This window comes from Pseudophryne corroboree, chromosome 5, assembly GCF_028390025.1.
Source record: "Pseudophryne corroboree isolate aPseCor3 chromosome 5, aPseCor3.hap2, whole genome shotgun sequence".
Lineage (NCBI taxonomy): Eukaryota > Metazoa > Chordata > Amphibia > Anura > Myobatrachidae > Pseudophryne > Pseudophryne corroboree.
This window is the reverse complement of record NC_086448.1, coordinates 122,634,929-122,653,484: the sequence shown is the minus strand read 5'-3', so window position 1 is coordinate 122,653,484 and position 18,556 is coordinate 122,634,929. Positions and strand designations below refer to the sequence as shown.

The following is an 18,556-nucleotide window of genomic DNA, read 5'->3' as shown; positions in this document are numbered from 1 at the left end:
TCTGGTAACGCATGCTCCCGGATAGGTAACTGAAATTTTCTCTGACGTCCTAGTGGATGCTGGGACTCCGTAAGGACCATGGGGAATAGCGGCTCCGCAGGAGACAGGGCACAATAATAAAAGCTTAAGGATCAGGTAGTGTGCACTGGCTCCTCCCCCTATGACCCTCCTCCAAGCCTCAGTTAGATTTTTGTGCCCGGCCGAGAAGGGTGCAATCTAGGTGGCTCTCCTGAGCTGCTTAGAATAAAAGTTTAGTTTAGGTTTTTTATTTTCAGTGAGTCCTGCTGGCAACAGGCTCACTGCATCGTGGGACTAAGGGGAGAAGAAGCGAACTCACCTGCGTGCAGAGTGGATTGGGCTTCTTAGGCTACTGGACATTAGCTCCAGAGGGACGATCACAGGTACAGCCTGGATGGGTCACCGGAGCCGCGCCGCCGCCCCCCTTACAGAGCCAGAAAAGACGAAGAGGTCCGGTGAAATCGGCGGCAGAAGACATCCTGTCTTCAGACTAAGGTAGCGCACAGCACCGCAGCTGTGCGCCATTGCTCTCAGCACACTTCACACTCCGGTCACTGAGGGTGCAGGGCGCTGGGGGGGGAGCGCCCTGAGACGCAATATAACAGAATATACCTTAGGTGGCAAAAAGAATACATCACATATAGCTCCTGGGCTATATGGATGTATTTTAACCCCTGCCATTTTTACACAAAAAAGCGGGAGATAAGGACGTCGTGAAGGGGCGGAGCCTATCTCCTCAGCACACAAGCGCCATTTTCCCTCACAGCTCCGCTGGAAGGACGGCTCCCTGACTCTCCCCTGCAGTCCTGCTTCAGAATCAGGGTAAAAAAGAGAAGGGGGGGCACTTTTGGCAGCAAATAACGATATAAACAGCAGCTATAAGGGAGTAACACTTATATAAGGTTATCCCTGTATATATATATATAGCGCTGGGTGTGTGCTGGCAGACTCTCCCTCTGTCTCTCCAAAGGGCTAAGTGGGGTCCTGTCCTCTATCAGAGCATTCCCGGTGTGTGTGCTGTGTGTCGGTACGCGTGTGTCGACATGTATGAGGAGGAAAATGATGTGGAGGCGGAGCAGTTGCCTGTGTTAGTGATGTCACCCCCTAGGGAGTCGACACCTGACTGGATGATTGTATTGAAACAATTAAGTGATAATGTCAGCACTTTGCAAAAAACTGTTGACGACATGAGACAGCCGGCAAATCAATTAGTGCCTGTCCAGGCGTCTCAGACACCGTCAGGGGCCCTAAAACGCCCGTTACCTCAGTGGGTCGACACAGACCCAGACACAGATACTGAGTCTAGTGTCGACGGTGACGAGACAAACGTAATGTCCAGTAGGGCCACACGTTACATGATCACGGCAATGAAGGAGGCATTGAACATTTCTGACACTACAAATACCACAAAAAAGGGTATTATGTGGGGTGTGAAAAAACTACCAATAGTTTTTCCTGAGTCAGATGAATTAAATGAGGTGTGTGATAAAGCGTGGGTTTCCCCCGATAAAAAACTGCTAATTTCTAATAAATTATTAGCACTATATCCTTTCCCGCCAGAGGTTAGGGCGCGTTGGGAAACACCCCCTAGGGTAGATAAGGCGCTCACACGTTTATCTAAACAAGTAGCGTTACCGTCTCCTGATACGGCCACCCTCAAAGAACCAGCTGATAGAAGGCTGGAAAATATCCTAAAAAGTATATACACACATACTGGTGTTATACTGCGACCAGCAATCGCCTCAGCCTGGATGTGCAGTGCTGGAGTCGCATGGTCGGATTCCCTGACTGAGAATATTGATACCCTGGATAGGGACAATATTTTGTTAACTATAGAACATTTAAAGGATGCATTGCTATATATGCGTGATGCACAGAGGGATATTTGCACCCTGGCATCAAGAGTAAGTGCTATGTCCATCTCTGCCAGAAGAGCATTATGGACGCGACAGTGGTCAGGGGATGCGGATTCCAAACGGCACATGGAAGTATTGCCGTATAAAGGGGAGGAGTTATTTGGGGCTGGTCTATCGGACCTGGTGGCCACGGCAACGGCTGGAAAATCCACCTTTTTACCCCAGGTCACTTCACATCAGCAGAAAAAGACACCGTCTTTTCAAACTCAGTCCTTTCGTTCCCATAAGTACAAGCGAGCAAAAGGCCACTCTTTTCTGCCCCGGGGCAGAGGAAGGGGAAAAAGACTGCACCATGCAGCCGCTTCCCAGGAGCAGAAGCCCTCCCCTGCTTCTGCCAAGTCTTCAGCATGACGCTGGGGCTTTACAAGCAGACTCAGACATGGTGGGGGCCCGTCTCAAGAATTTCAACGCGCAGTGGGCTCACTCGCAAGTGGATCCCTGGATTCTACAGGTAGTATCGCAGGGGTACAAACTGGAATTCGAGGCGTTTCCCCCTCGTCGGTTCCTGAAGTCTGCTTTACCAAAGTCTCCCTCCGACAGGGAGGCAGTTTTGGAAGCCATTCACAAGCTGTATTCCCAGCAGGTGATAATCAAGGTACCCCTCCTACAACAGGGAAAGGGGTATTATTCCACGCTGTTTGTGGTACCGAAGCCGGACGGCTCGGTGAGACCAATTTTAAATCTGAAATCCTTGAACACTTACATAAAAAGGTTCAAATTCAAGATGGAGTCACTCAGAGCAGTGATAGCGAACCTGGAAGAAGGGGACTATATGGTGTCTCTGGACATCAAAGATGCTTATCTCCACGTCCCAATATACCCTTCTCACCAAGGGTACCTCAGGTTTGTAGTACAAAACTGTCATTATCCGTTTCAGACGCTGCCGTTTGGATTGTCCACGGCACCTCGGGTCTTTACCAAGGTAATGGCCGAAATGATGATTCTTCTACGAAGAAAAGGTATCTTAATTATCCCTTACTTGGACGATCTCCTGATAAGGGCAAGGTCCAGGGAACAGTTAGAAGTCGGAGTGGCACTATCTCAGGTAGTGTTACGTCAGCACGGGTGGTTTCTAAATATTCCAAAATCGCAGCTGATTCCAACGACACGTCTACTGTTCCTAGGAATGATTCTGGACACAGTCCAGAAGAAGGTGTTTCTCCCGGAGGAGAAGGCCAGGGAGTTATCCGAGCTAGTCAGGAACCTCCTAAAACCGGGCCAGGTCTCAGTGCATCAGTGCACGAGGGTCCTGGGAAAAATGGTGGCTTCTTACGAAGCGATTCCATGCAAGAACGTTTCAGTGGGATCTACTGGACAAATGGTCCGGATCGCATCTTCAGATGCATCAGCGGATAACCCTGTCGCCAAGGACAAGGGTGTCTCTCCTGTGGTGGCTGCAGAGTGCTCATCTACTAGAGGGCCGCAGATTTGGCATTCAGGATTGGATCCTGGTAACCACGGATGCCAGCCTGAGAGGCTGGGGAGCAGTCACACAGGGAAGGAATTTCCAGGGCTTGTGGTCAAGCATGGAAACATCTCTTCATATAAACATTCTGGAACTAAGGGCCATTTACAATGCCCTAAGTCAAGCAAAACCTCTGCTTCAGGGTCAGGCGGTGTTGATCCAATCGGACAACATCACGTCAGTCGCCCACGTAAACAGACAGGGCGGCACGAGAAGCAGGGGTGCAATGGCAGAAGCTGCAAGGATTCTTCGCTGGGCGGAAAATCATGTGATAGCACTGTCAGCAGTGTTCATTCCGGGAGTGGACAACTGGGAAGCAGACTTCCTCAGCAGACACGACCTTCACCCGGGAGAGGGGGGACTTCACCCAGAAGTCTTCCACCTGATTGTAAACCGTTGGGAAAAACCAAAGGTGGACATGATGGCGTCACGTCTAAACAAAAAACTGGACAGATATTGCGCCAGGTCAAGGGACCCTCAGGCAATAGCGGTGGACGCTCTGGTAACGCCGTGGGTGTACCAGTCAGTGTATGTGTTCCCTCCTCTGCCTCTCATACCAAAAGTACTGAGAATCATAAGAAGGAGAGGAGTAAGAACTATACTCGTGGTTCCGGATTGGCCAAGAAGGACTTGGTACCCGGAACTTCAAGAGATGCTCACGGACGAACCGTGGCCTCTACCTCTAAGAAAGGACCTGCTACTGCAGGGGCCTTGTCTGTTCCAAGACTTACCGCGGCTGCGTTTGACGGCATGGCGGTTGAACGCCGGATCCTGAAGGAAAAAGGCATTCCAAAAGAAGTCATCCCTACTCTGGTCAAAGCCAGGAAGGACGTAACCGCAAAACATTATCACCGCATTTGGCGTAAATATGTTGCGTGGTGTGAGGCCAAGAAGGCCCCTACAGAGGAATTTCAACTGGGTCGTTTCCTTCATTTCCTGCAAACAGGACTGTCTATGGGCCTAAAATTAGGATCCATTAAGGTTCAAATTTCGGCCCTGTCGATTTTCTTCCAGAAAGAACTGGCTTCAGTACCTGAAGTTCAGACATTTGTAAAAGGGGTGCTGCACATACAGCCTCCTTTTGTGCCTTCCAGTGGCACCTTGGGATCTCAATGTTGTGTTGAGTTTTCTAAAGTCACATTGGTTTGAACCACTTTCCACTGTGGACTTAAAATATCTCACATGGAAGGTGTCGATGCTGTTAGCCTTGGCTTCAGCCAGGCGTGTGTCAGAATTGGCGGCTTTATCATATAAAAGCCCTTACTTAATTTTTCATTCTGACAGGGCGGAATTGAGGACTCGTCCTCAATTTCTACCTAAGGTGGTTTCTGCATTTCACATGAACCAACCTATTGTGGTACCTGCGGCTACTAGGGACTTAGAGGATTCTAAGTTGCTTGACGTTGTCAGGGCCTTGAAAATATATGTTTCCAGGACGGCTGGAGTCAGAAAATCTGACTCGCTGTTTATCCTGTATGCACCCAACAAGCTGGGTGCTCCTGCTTCTAAGCAGACTATTGCTCGTTGGATTTGTAGTACAATTCAGCTTGCACATTCTGTGGCAGGATTGCCACAGCCAAAATCAGTAAAAGCCCATTCCACAAGGAAAGTGGGCTCATCTTGGGCGGCTGCCCGAGGGGTCTCGGCTTTACAACTTTGCCGAGCAGCTACTTGGTCAGGGGCAAACACGTTTGCTAAATTCTACAAATTTGATACCCTGGCTGAGGAGGACCTGGAGTTCTCTCATTCGGTGCTGCAGAGTCATCCGCACTCTCCCGCCCGTTTGGGAGCTTTGGTATAATCCCCATGGTCCTTACGGAGTCCCAGCATCCACTAGGACGTCAGAGAAAATAAGATTTTACTTACCGATAAATCTATTTCTCGTAGTCTGTAGTGGATGCTGGGCGCCCATCCCTAGTGCGGATTGTCTGCAATACTTGTATATAGTTATTGTTACAAAAATTCGGGTTATTATTGTTGTGAGCCATCTTTTCAGAGGCTCCTTTGCGTTTATCATACTGTTAACTGGGTTCAGATCACGAGTTGTACGGTGTGATTGGTGTGGCTGGTATGAGTCTTACCCGGGATTCAATATCCTTCCTTATTATGTACGCTCGTCCGGGCACAGTATCCTAACTGAGGCTTGGAGGAGGGTCATAGGGGGAGGAGCCAGTGCACACCACCTGATCCTTAAGCTTTTATTATTGTGCCCTGTCTCCTGCGGAGCCGCTATTCCCCATGGTCCTTACGGAGTCCCAGCATCCACTACGGACTACGAGAAATAGATTTATCGGTAAGTAAAATCTTATTATTATATGGCTCTATTTAAATGTTAAGGTTTTGCGGTTTTATTGCTCCTCCTGCTGTGGATGAGAGCACCCATTACACTGATAAATCATTCAGAATGGTTTTACTTGTTGCATTGGCTTGTTACAGCCCTCAGACGTTATTTATGTTAATGTAGCCTCTGATAGAGTAACTAAACGTGGCATCCACAGAGGTAAGAAGGCCTCCTTTGTATACCACATTTGTGATCGCGTCTGTGCCTGAGGACAACACTGAAGGCCAAACCGCTTGGTTTTGTGTAGAGAGCAGTGTCCCCAAATTGGGTCTGGAAAAACGCTTCTGTTTTTAAGGACAGTCACATTATGTAAATGATTGTGTGTATTTCCTAATTCAGAAACTCCTTTTCCCTTATAGTTTTCTTTGCAAACACTGCCAGGTTCAACTGAAAGCATTGAGAAATGAGACCTTCATTTTGAAGGCCTTACTTATAACCTGCATCGGTGTGTTTATAATCTGTAAATATGTTGCCGCTTCTGGTCCTCGTTACTGACTGCTGCCTGTTTGTCTTCTCTTTCCTTACCTGTTTCATGTCTCCACTGTGGTGTCGCTGCTTCCAGTTTCTATCGCTTCTCCCCCTCCCCCAATGCCTCAGTTGACTCCACAGATACCTCTCACAGGCTTCGTGGCCAGGGTGCAAGAAAACAGTAAGTCCTTCCACTCAATGCTAAGAAGCGCCAGGCCTCACTATGCATGGCTAGCAAGATGGCTGCCAACAATTGGGTCAATTCTTCCATACATGGGTAACAAGGCTGCATGGTACCTAGCCTCTGTATGTTTAATTGAAATAGTTTGAAAGGACTCCCTAGTTAATCATTTATTGTAGAATTCCAAAATGTGTGTTTGGTGGTTTCGTCTTAACATAACCTTAAGTGCTTTGTAGAGCAAATATTCACTTGCTAAATTTATTTAGCAGGTTAGCTTTATAACATTAGAGAATCTTGGAGAAAGCAGCATTCAAAATAAATGCAACCTCAGCCATAGATTACAATTTCTTTTCAAGATTATCCTCTTTTTATTTAACAATCTGGTTTTAGGAATACATACATAGTTACTGTAGCTATTAGTACGTTCGCACCACCTGTTGGAGCAGTGAAGGCCTCTTGGAATTCTTTTAGCCCAATCAGAGACTACAGACGTACTTGTTAAGGCAGCCGTTTTATGGCCTGAACCAAGACACAGTGGCATCTTTCATATGGCTTACTGATTCGTGCTTAATCCTTAGTGACCTTGTGGGCAGCATGCTTTAAATATTTGTTCCTACTTCAAAATGGCTGCTTTCGGTCTGTGTGGGTGAGTAGTACACTAGAATTTGGAATGCTGTTAATATAACAGAATCCATTAATCGAAATTCTGTATAGTAATATCGACACTGGTCTGAAAGTTGGATGTTTTGTATCTGTCTCTCTTTCTAAAATGGTGGTGCGTCTACCCACAATTCCTAGGGTCGAGAGTGGCTCCTTAATGTTTTGTTTCTGTGGGATACTGTTACTGTTTGCTAAGATTGACATTCTATCTTCTTGAATTTTTGGTTATTTTACCACTCACTCAGACATTGGTTTTGGTAAAGCTTGTGCTATGTATGTAAGCGGGCAATGAATTTGCTCAGTGAAGTTCTTGTCAAGTAGAGCACTAAAAGGTTCTGTATGTTTTGTTCCATTAGAGAATTATTGGTAGACATATACAGTGTATGTGTATCTGGTAGTACCCGGATCACATCTCTACCCTTTATTATGTATAAATATAGTATCTATACTCTCTGAACTCGGTCATGTACAAAAACATCAACTTAAATGAACACAATATGTAAATAAAAAACTGTCGGGTTTGGCCCCGCTTCCGACAATGCATGCTGATCAGCGTGCATTCCGACAAGTCGAGTTTCCCGGCTTGTCGGAAAAAAATGGGGCCGTAATGAATAGGTCGGAACCCCTTCCGACCTAAAACTGTCGGAAGCTGCCGTTTTTCCGACAAGACGTCAGCGTACGACCGTTATTGAATACACCCCTTTGTGTCATTCTGGTTAGCTTGGGCTTTTTGCCAATGGTGGTGTGGAACCATTGGTTTAAGGGTTATGTGATTACCTTCTCATTTATGTATATGTAGACTTACTACAATATCCCTGTTAATCCAGGACACCTATGGTTTACACAGGTTCTGTGGCTGATTAAAACCAGGTAAAATGCAAATTTGACTTTAGCCATCCTCGGTATCTGTGTAAATCATAGGTGTTCCTGATTAAAGTTCTGTTGGCTTTATGAGGGAAAGTGTCTTAAGAAGTAGGATATATTTCCACTTTATTTTCTGTGTATGGTGAATATACTATATACAGTATAGGCACGTACCATTTTGCACACAGAAACTCTTCTTTATTCTACTAGTTGAACTAGAGTGTTGCTTTCTGCAGCTAAATAAGACCCAAGACTGCCAACAACCAAAAATAAGTAGAAAATGTTCTTCTGCCTTACTTTGTGGGTGCATTCACATTATCTAGCTACAAGGCATGTGGTGTTCTCCGATCTTGCAGCAATAAGGTCACTGTCTTGTGATTAACAACCGCTATAACATTTTAGACCAGTTGCAAACGTTTTGGTAAGAGATGCCGTTTTTTTGGCTCTAGTGCTTTCTGTGCATTATAGACCGGTGATCTAAAGCCAGAACAGATAATTGTACAGCTATATTATAAAGCAAGCTATTTTAGAGGCGCTGTTTATTTCAAATTACATCACCTTTAAAACCAGTTATGACCACTATGACAGGCAGAAACCAGATAGTAATTTTTAGATTGAGCAGCACTCTTAACAATGTTCCTCCAACTGTAGCTCCAGCCACAAAAATTTATCCTTTCACTGAAGCTAGTGGGCGCAGGAAGACGCTTGTTTGCTATGGCTGCTGCATGTTATTTCTAACGTGGGCACTTCTGTATACTGCTACTGGGGATGAATCCTGCTTAAAACCCTGTCACTTGTGTAATCCCAAATTTTATACGTGTTTTATTTTTATATTTATTTAAGTTGCTGATAGTCCCACTCCGCCGCCCCCGCCGCCACCTGATGAGATCCCGATGTTTGACGACTCTCCTCCTCCGCCACCGCCACCCCCGGTAGACTACGAAGAAGAAGAAGCCGCTGTGGTCCAGTACAGTGATCCGTATGCAGACGGAGATCCTATATGGGCTCCCAAGTCATACATTGAGAAAGGTGAGTGGTTCCTCCATGGAGCATTACCAGGGACAGCTTAGCTGGAAGTCTGATAAGTATAACAGGGTTGACATTCGTTAAGTAAACTACAGATGAGAGCTGCCCCTTTTTTGATGGCAATTCCGTGTGCTGTCTCCCAAACTGAGCGAGCGTGACCAACTTCAGGCTGTGAGTTTGACTGTTTTAGGCTTGGCGCACAATGCGTGTCCCAGCCGGCCCAAGGACTGATGGAATGATACAGTGCGCGGCCATACAGACTGCTCAATCCGGTGCATTCACCTGCTTGATGTCGTCAACAGAGTCAGCCTATCTGACTTGCAGCACTTCAGCTGGGATGACCCCACTGACGATGACCGGGAGCGAGCAATTGTGAGCACACATTGAGAGATATGACCGATATATTGTTCTGATCTGGGAAGGAGCGATATATCATCCACTATATTTCCTAATGTTACCCTACCTTGTATAATGTACCCTCTGGTCACGGCACTGGGAGTAGGAAACTGAATTTAACAATTCCTGATTACAGTACTAGAAGCAGTGGTTGTCGGTTAAAATCTGTATTATTCACTACTCTATGGAATTGCCTTGGGCCTTCCTTCAAGAGGGGCTTGGCCGTATTAGAGTAAGAGAGACAGCCTGTTTCTCCTGTATTGTGAGAATAGTTTCTTGTAGATGTAGTGTCACATTGCTATAGGGCAGATGAGATGTCTCAAGTTGCTTCCCTTTGTGACACACCCTATTTTTGCCTTTGTTCTACAGGTAATACTAAAATAAAATTTCTACCAGTTTGTACCAAATGAAAGCCTTAACTGTCCCTCAGAAATAAAAGAAAAATATATTATTATTATTATTATTATTATTATTATTATAATAATTATTGTTTATTTATATGGCGACACAAGGGTTCCGCAGCACCTAACAAAGTACATAAATAAGTGAGCCAAACAGGAAAACAATGACTTACAGTAAAAGACAATGTAGTATAAGTACATGGTATATAAACATACCTGTATCAGTGGACATGACACTGAAATAACCATAAGGGTGTCAGAAACCAAGGGTTAGGTGCCGTTGTAGGGAGTATGGAGTAGAAAATAGTCTAAGCAAGAGACAAGCACATGACAGAGAGGGCCCTGCTCGTGAGAGCTTACATTCTGGAGGTGAGGGGCAGACAAGGGTGACACAGATGGGGTAGAGGGGAGCATGGAACTTATATAATATATATTTCATGTATATACAGTATAACAAGTATAACAACATTTGACAAAAGCAAGGGTGGTATACCAGCCGTTCCGTTACTGCTATTTATCCATGTGACTGTTCATATAAATGCAATATATTTTACATTTGAAATTCAACTCCCATCCCGTATATCCGTCTCCAGTGGCCCTTCCCTAGCGTATATCCGTCTCCAGTGGCCCTTCCCTAGCGTATATCCGTCTCCAGTGGCCCTTCCCTAGCGTATATCCGTCTCCAGTGGCCCTTCCCTAGCGTATATCCGTCTCCAGTGGCCCTTCCCTAGCGTATATCCGTCTCCAGTGGCCCTTCCCTACCGTATATCCGTCTCCAGTGGCCCTTCCCTACCGTATATCCGTCTCCAGTGGCCCTTCCCTAGCGTATATCCGTCTCCAGTGGCCCTTCCCTAGCGTATATCCGTCTCCAGTGGCCCTTCCCTAGCGTATATCCGTCTCCAGTGGCCCTTCCCTAGCGTATATCCGTCTCCAGTGGCCCTTCCCTAGCGTATATCCGTCTCCAGTGGCCTTTCCCTAGCGTATATCCGTCTCCAGTGGCCCTTCCCTAGCGTATATCCGTCTCCAGTGGCCCTTCCCTAGCGTATATCCATCTCCAGTGGCCCTTCCCTAGCGTATATCCGTCTCTAGTGGCCCTTCCCTAGCGTACTTCCGTCTCCAGTGGCCCTTCTCTAGCGTATATCCGTCTCCAGTGGCCCTTCCCTAGCGTATATCCGTCTCCAGTGGCCCTTCCCTAGCGTATATCCGTCTCCAGTGGCCCTTCCCTACTGTATATCCGTCTCCAGTGGCCCTTCCCTAACGTATATCCGTCTCTAGTGGCCCTGCCCTAGCGTATATCCATCTCTAGTGGCCTACTACCCTCCTTTCCCTGAAGCAGTGGCGAGTGAGCCCAGCACTCAGTTACTGCTGCTCTGTGCAAAGAAAGCAGTGACCCGACCGTCTGGCTTGCATGACCATTCAGTCCCAATTGTCACAGTGGGACACAGCCCTCAAATAAGGAAATAGGGACAGTTGGGAGGTATGCACTCTGAGGACTCTCTGTAGGAGTGGGGAGTGCCTGGTTAACAGCAGTGTGCTGGGGGAGGGGATTGCAGTGAATAAGAACAGCATTTGTGTAACAGTACAGTAGACTGCTATCTGAACTGTTAGGACATCAATTTGACCAGTCTTCTGGAATGGTTTTCTGCAACCTTTTAAATATTAATATGAAAATGGAGCAAGTATTTAACCAAAGGAAATGGAGGCGGCAATGAAACAGCAATAAAAAAATCAGTCTGATGTTTGCTTCGGATTCAGTAGGTATTATCTGCGCACGTAATCCCACCGTTCATAATACAGATGCCGGGATCCTGATGATTTCAATCCCGACAGGGTTGATTAGCAAGGCATGCAACAAAAATCTTGGGGCCCGGGTACAGCAGTATCTTTTGGGCCCCCACACCCACCTTGGCTTACTCATTTTAAAGCAGAGGGTGGCTTTAATTTTATATAGAGATAAATAGATAAATAGATAGATAGATAGATATAGATATATATAGATATATATATATAGATATATATATATATATATATATATATATATATATATATGTCGAAAATAGAAACGGGGGCGCTCAGATGTCACAGTGCACTACCAATAATAAATATAAAATCAAGTGTATACAATGCGTGACACTTCCTCTAGAGTGAGAGTGGCTGCAACCTTAAGCAATAAATATGTGCTTGGAAAACACACAAAAAAGATTTTTAGAAAGTGAAGAAAAGGGCGCCTACTAGTGTCTAATAAATTTATATAAAAATATGAAATATAGAGCTGGTGTGATTGAGAACAGGATGCTACTTGTCTGGCATAAACAGACTTTTGCTTCAGTCATAGGACCAGTATAGGTACATGAAAAAAGAAGAACAAAATAACATAGCGCGTACTGTTTTTACGCAATTTTCAATCTACAGATCAAATGAACCAATTATGTGTTATAAAAAACTTTCTGGGTAAAGGCAAATCCCAAAATTTAAAATCCACAGCCAGGGATTTTTTTAAAAAAGTTTTTCACAATATTTAATAAAACACATAAAACATAAAGGTAGAAGTAATGCGAGCGTACAAGATGCGTAATTTTCAATCTACAGATCAAATGAACCAATTATGTGTTATAAAAAACTTTCTGGGTAAAGGCAAATCCCAAAATTTAAAATCCACAGCCAGGGATTTTTTTTAAAAAGTTTTTCACAATATTTAATAAAACACATAAAACATAAAGGTAGAAGTAATGCGAGCGTACAAGATGCGTAATTTTCAATCTACAGATCAAATGAACCAATTATGTGTTATAAAAAACTTTCTGGGTAAAGGCAAATCCCAAAATTTAAAATCCACAGCCAGGGATTTTTTTAAAAGTTTTTCACAATATTTAATAAAACACATAAAACATAAAAGGTAGAAGTAATGCGAGCGTACAAGATAAAATGAATGACAAGCTTATCTGTCCATATTAGGAATGGGATACATCAGATTTTCCATAAACATCCAAGATAAATAGTAAAAATTCAAACGTACAAAAAATAAGTATTAAAACAGCTTATCTGCCCATAAGGGAAGTTCAGGTGCATCATTCCAACGCGTTTCGTCCTTAATTAGACTTCATCATGGGGATAAGGTCAGTGAGCAGAGATGCTCCATTTATACCTAAGGAGATAGTGAGAGCCCAGCACATGGCCAGGTAATTGATGACATCACTTCCTGTTGGGTGATATCGATTTTTGCTGATGGGAGACATTCTAATTTTAATTTCAGGCATGGTAGCTAAATGTGGGGTGTATATGGGGCACAACCAAGTGATGAGGCAGGGAAAATAAAGTATAGAACGAAGCTTAAAAGCTTTGTATGGCGCTGTGTAGCGCGGTGGAACGCACGCTGGAACGCACAGCTAGTTCCTGGCGTGGTCCGCCGCGCGTCACTTCCGGTCTTGCGGAAGGTACTTCCGCCGGCCGGTGGAACGCATCGTCATCTCCGTGACGATGCGCCCTGTGTAGCGGAGCTTTCCAGCAGTTATTAGCTGCTGCTTTTTAAATGGAGAATGAAACAAGGGGGGCAGTGACGGAGGGATGAAGTGGGCAAACTACTTAATATATGAAAGCACATACATATATAGAGCATATCCGGAGTAATAATAATTAAAAGAGAAGTGAATGAGCATAAAAAATATAAATATAAAAAAAAAAATATATATAAAAAAAATATATATATATAAAAAACACATAGTGGTATAGTTCTTTCTCCATGTATAGGGGTATGTCCCATCTTTATAGGTTTTCATGGATTCCAACATAAAGTCCGTAGTGGTTCACACGTAGTGGTCGTGAAGTTTAAAAACGTCCAAACTAAAGCTGGACGGAGCTGGTTTTTCGCCAATGGGCTGGAACATTAAGAGGATAGATTAATTTATTATATGATGACTGGAGTAATTAGGAGCAAGTGCAATAAAACATGCAAAAATGTAAGATGTGCAATTAAATTGCAGGTAATTAAGTTGACGTGATGACCCAAGATCATAATAAAAGGAAGAAATGACTAAGGTGCAATAATATAGTGCAATTGTGGACTAAAAGTGTATGTGAACTTAATAAAGAGTTAAATCTTAAAGAGAATTTTTTATATATTACTAATTTAAAAAAAAAAAAAAAATTTTTTTTAGAAAACCTTTTCTTTTCTTCCCCCCCCCCCCCCCCCCTTCCCTTTCCTCAAAATTTCTTTAAATTTTTTTTCAAAAGTATAGGTGATGAGTCTCTTATAAAAAAGGGGCGATTTCAAATGCTTCGTTGAAGCCCAGAGGTGCCATAGTTTGAAGTTCAAAGATCAAGAACAGAAAGAGAAAAGAAAAAAATTTTAAAGAAATTTTGAGGAAAGGGAACGGGAAAAAAGAAAAAGAAAAGGTTTTTTAAAAATTTTTTTATTTTTTTTTTTAAAATTAGTAATATATAAAAAATTCTCTTTAAGATTTAACTCTTTATTAAGTTCACATACACTTTTAGTCCACAATTGCACTATATTATTGCACCTTAGTCATTTTTTCCTTTTATTATGATCTTGGGTCATCACGTCAACTTAATTACCTGCAATTTAATTGCACATCTTACATTTTTGCATGTTTTATTGCACTTGCTCCTAATTACTCCAGTCATCATATAATAAATTAATCTATCCTCTTAATGTTCCAGCCCATTGGCGAAAAACCAGCTCCGTCCAGCTTTAGTTTGGACGTTTTTAAACTTCACGACCACTACGTGTGAACCACTACGGACTTTATGTTGGAATCCATGAAAACCTATAAAGATGGGACATACCCCTATACATGGAGAAAGAACTATACCACTATGTGTTTTTTATATATATATATTTTTTTATATTTATATTTTTTATGCTCATTCACTTCTTTTTTAATTATTATTACTCCGGCTATGCTCTATATATGTATGTGCTTTCATATATTAAGTAGTTTGCCCACTTCATCCCTCCGTCACTGCCCCCCTTGTTTCATTCTCCATTTAAAAAGCAGCAGCTAATAACTGCTGGAAAGCTCCGCTACACAGGGCGCATCGTCACGGAGATGACGATGCGTTCCACCGGCCGGCGGAAGTACCTTCCGCAAGACCGGAAGTGACGCGCGGCGGACCACACCAGGAACTAGCTGTGCGTTCCAGCGTGCGTTCCACCGCGCTACACAGCGCCATACAAAGCTTTCAAGCTTCGTTCTATACTTTATTTTCCCTGCCTCATCACTTGGTTGTGCCCCATATACACCCCACATTTAGCTACCATGCCTGAAATTAAAATTAGAATGTCTCCCATCAGCAAAAATCGATATCACCCAACAGGAAGTGATGTCATCAATTACCTGGCCATGTGCTGGGCTCTCACTATCTCCTTAGGTATAAATGGAGCATCTCTGCTCACTGACCTTATCCCCATGATGAAGTCTAATTAAGGACGAAACGCGTTGGGAATGATGCACCTGAACTTCCCTTATGGGCAGATAAGCTGTTTTAATACTTATTTTTTGTACGTTTGAATTTTTACTATTTATCTTGGATGTTTATGGAAAATCTGATGTATCCCATTCCTAATATGGACAGATAAGCTTGTCATTCATTTTATCTTGTACGCTCGCATTACTTCTACCTTTTATGTTTTATGTGTTTTATTAAATATTGTGAAAAACTTTTAAAAAAATCCCTGGCTGTGGATTTTAAATTTTGGGATTTGCCTTTACCCAGAAAGTTTTTTTATAACACATAATTGGTTAATTTGATCTGTAGATTGAAAATTACGCATCTTGTACGCTCGCATTACTTCTACCTTTTATGTTTTATGTGTTTTATTAAACATTGTGAAAAACTTTAAAAAAAAAAATCCCTGGCTGTGGATTTTAAATTTTGGGATTTGCCTTTACCCAGAAAGTTTTTTATAACACCTAATTGGTTCATTTGATCTGTAGATTGAAAATTGCGTAAAAACAGTACGCGCTATGTTATTTTGTTCTTCTTTTTTCATGTACCTATACTGGTCCTATGACTGAAGCAAAAGTCTGTTTATGCCAGATAAGTAGCATCCTGTTCTCAATCACACCAGCTCTATATTTCATATTTTTATATAATTTTATTAGACACTAGTAGGCGCCCTTTTCTTCACTTTCTAAAAAAAAAAAAATATATATATATATATATATATATATATATATATATATATATATATATATATATATAGATAGAGATATATAGAGATATATATATATATATATATATATATATATATAGAGATATATATATATATATATATATATATATATATATAGAGATATATATATATATATATATATATATATATATATATATATATATATATATATATATATATATATATATATATAGAGAGAGAGATATATAGATATAGATAGATATGACGAAAATGTGAGAAATACATTGAAACGTTGACATATGACAAAGTTGGTCCGTTTATTCTTTTCTGCTGGGAAGCTGAGTGCCGCGCCTCCACGTCTCTATTTATCTTTTTTGCGAGGGCACCAGCGCTGTTCATTTTATATCACTATGGAGTGCCAGACCCCGGAGCAGGCTAGATATATATATATATAAAATTAAAGCCACCCTCTGCTTTAAAATGAGTGGGCCAAAATATATTTTAAGCGCCGGAAACTCTGAGCACAAGACGGCTCACACTCCGGCACAGAGGGGGTTACAGGACTCGGGCAGCAGCTCATCAGGGTGACCCCTCCCGTGCAGGCAGGTAGGGGGTAGTACAGGGAGAGCTGCGTGCTCCGCAAAAGAATACAACCAAAGCACATGTGAGAATCGCTCCAGGTCACCTATCTCCGGTGCTTGCCGCTGCTCCTGGGGTGTCTGTGTGTTTCCTAATATTCGCTGCCGCTGAGCCTGTCCCCACCTGCACTTCTCCGTATACACATACAGGGACTCTCAGCCACCAACCAATAAATGCCCCTCCCCACTCCTTCCCATATTTATCTTTAATAATTTTGTGCCCCTACCCCACACATATATACTGCTTTATGATTTTGTTTACACCCCTTATATATTTTATTTCTCTGGCTGGGTCCACAGGATAACATTGGGATATTGTTGAGCGACAGCCAAAATGGCACCAACACGGTCACGAGCTGTCTGGCCTCCCAGGATGCATTGGGGCCTTCACCATATAGTCCCGCCCACTGACTCAAGTCAGATCAGTTTTTTGCTTGGTGCGGCAGGAAGCCGCATGGTCACAGGGCTGCTGTGAGAGCAGCCTCAAGCTTTTATTATTTTATTTTTATAGACTTACTATATTGTTTTTTTGAGCGACTAATCTTAACAGCGTCTTAAACGCATTCTAGAAAGAGTCGCCCCAACAACTCCCCACCGGGTCGCAACAACGCTTACCTTCGGGTATCAGTGCTGTCTCGACGGGCGTCTGTGTCGGATGTTCTAGCAGGTCCAGGAGACGTAACCAGGCTGTGGCCGGAGCATGGGGAGACGGTGAGTCTATGGACTTCCTCTTACTAGAGGGGTCAGGACACAGCTACACTGATTTTGGTGGAGACTACAAACAGTGTGTTGATGCGCCGAACATCTAGAGTGCGACAGCGCTATGCTCCGGGGATCATAGGCGCCAGGACTAGGTAGAGGCCGCGATCCTGGGAGTTTAAGTCAATAGTTCATTCAGACGCTCTCCTGGCCGTCCCTCCTCCGAGTTCATGGCCAGTTCCCGCGTGTTTCTCGTTTCATGAACTAAATGACCTCACTTCCGGCTCAGACGCTACCACGAGGGTACTCGGTCGTAGCTTAGACGCTGCGGTTGTGTACACTGGAGATAACCCACCCAGACCGAGTCGCAGGCCTCAGCGTCTGCATACACGTGGAAGTCGGTGAGCGTCCGTGTCCGTTATCAGTTATCAAGAGCGGCAGTGTACACCAGTAGCATCTGAATCCACTCAGCGTCTTACGAGCGTATTTGCTTGGATATGGAAGTGTGGTGAGTCTCCCTGTATCCCGCTCTACGGAGGCAGGGTATACAGTACTGAAAATTCTCTCTACTTCTTAGTATGCATTGTTAATTTTTAGTACCTATTGCATATGAGACCTGTCTATTACTGTGTTTTCTGCATGCTATGTTGAAAAAAGAACCAGTTTAAAACAGAAGTACAATTTTCCTACTTATGTATAAGTTGTTATGGAGGTTGTATTCTCATATGGCAATGTCTAATGCTTTAACATGGGACTGACTGCTAGTATGTGTGCTGACTTTTCTGTGTAATGTCAGTCCTGTTCTGACCCTCAAATCAGGTGCACTGTGGTCAGATTGATCTCACCTCTATATACTGACATATAGGGTGATTTTCAGTTACAAATTGTGTAGGCAATAACGGGTTAATACCATGTCTGTGAGCGGCAAAAGTGATGAGGAGAATTTATCAAGCACTCCTACAGCCCTAACATGCTTATCTTGTAAGTCAGGGGTAATTGATATGAATCAATTGGTCACTTATGAGGGTTTGTGTGCAAACTGTTTCACTTTTCAGCGAAGTAAAAAACAGGAGTTGGTTCAACCACCAACAGAGCCACCATGGAATATGTTCGCAAAGACTCTATCTTCAATAGCGGACAGGTTAACTACGGTAGCACCACCTCAAGGGTTAGGTTACACTATGAACCCATACATGCAGCTCCCTTCCTATGGTTTGGTTCCAGTAGCCTCTACAAGCAACCAAGGGACAGGTAAGACTAAGACAGATACGTCTGTGTGGCAGACTACACAAGATGATACATCGGATGATGATGATGATGATGATACAA

The 18,556-nt window shown here is 43.4% G+C and overlaps 1 protein-coding gene across 10 annotated transcripts in view; it reads left to right on the top strand.

Annotated features, from left to right (window-relative positions):
- Positions 1-18,556, top strand: part of ABI1 (abl interactor 1) — a 157,290-nt gene that overhangs the window by 104,230 nt on the left and 34,504 nt on the right. For 5 of the 10 annotated variants that reach the window (XM_063921663.1, XM_063921660.1, XM_063921667.1 and 2 more), the window contains 2 exons: positions 6,303-6,389; positions 8,757-8,942. In XM_063921663.1, coding sequence (XP_063777733.1) covers positions 6,303-6,389; positions 8,757-8,942 — 273 coding nt within the window. The remainder of the gene's footprint in view (positions 1-6,302; positions 6,390-8,756; positions 8,943-18,556) is intronic. The other 5 variants (XM_063921669.1, XM_063921666.1, XM_063921668.1 and 2 more) reach the window with 1 other exon arrangement.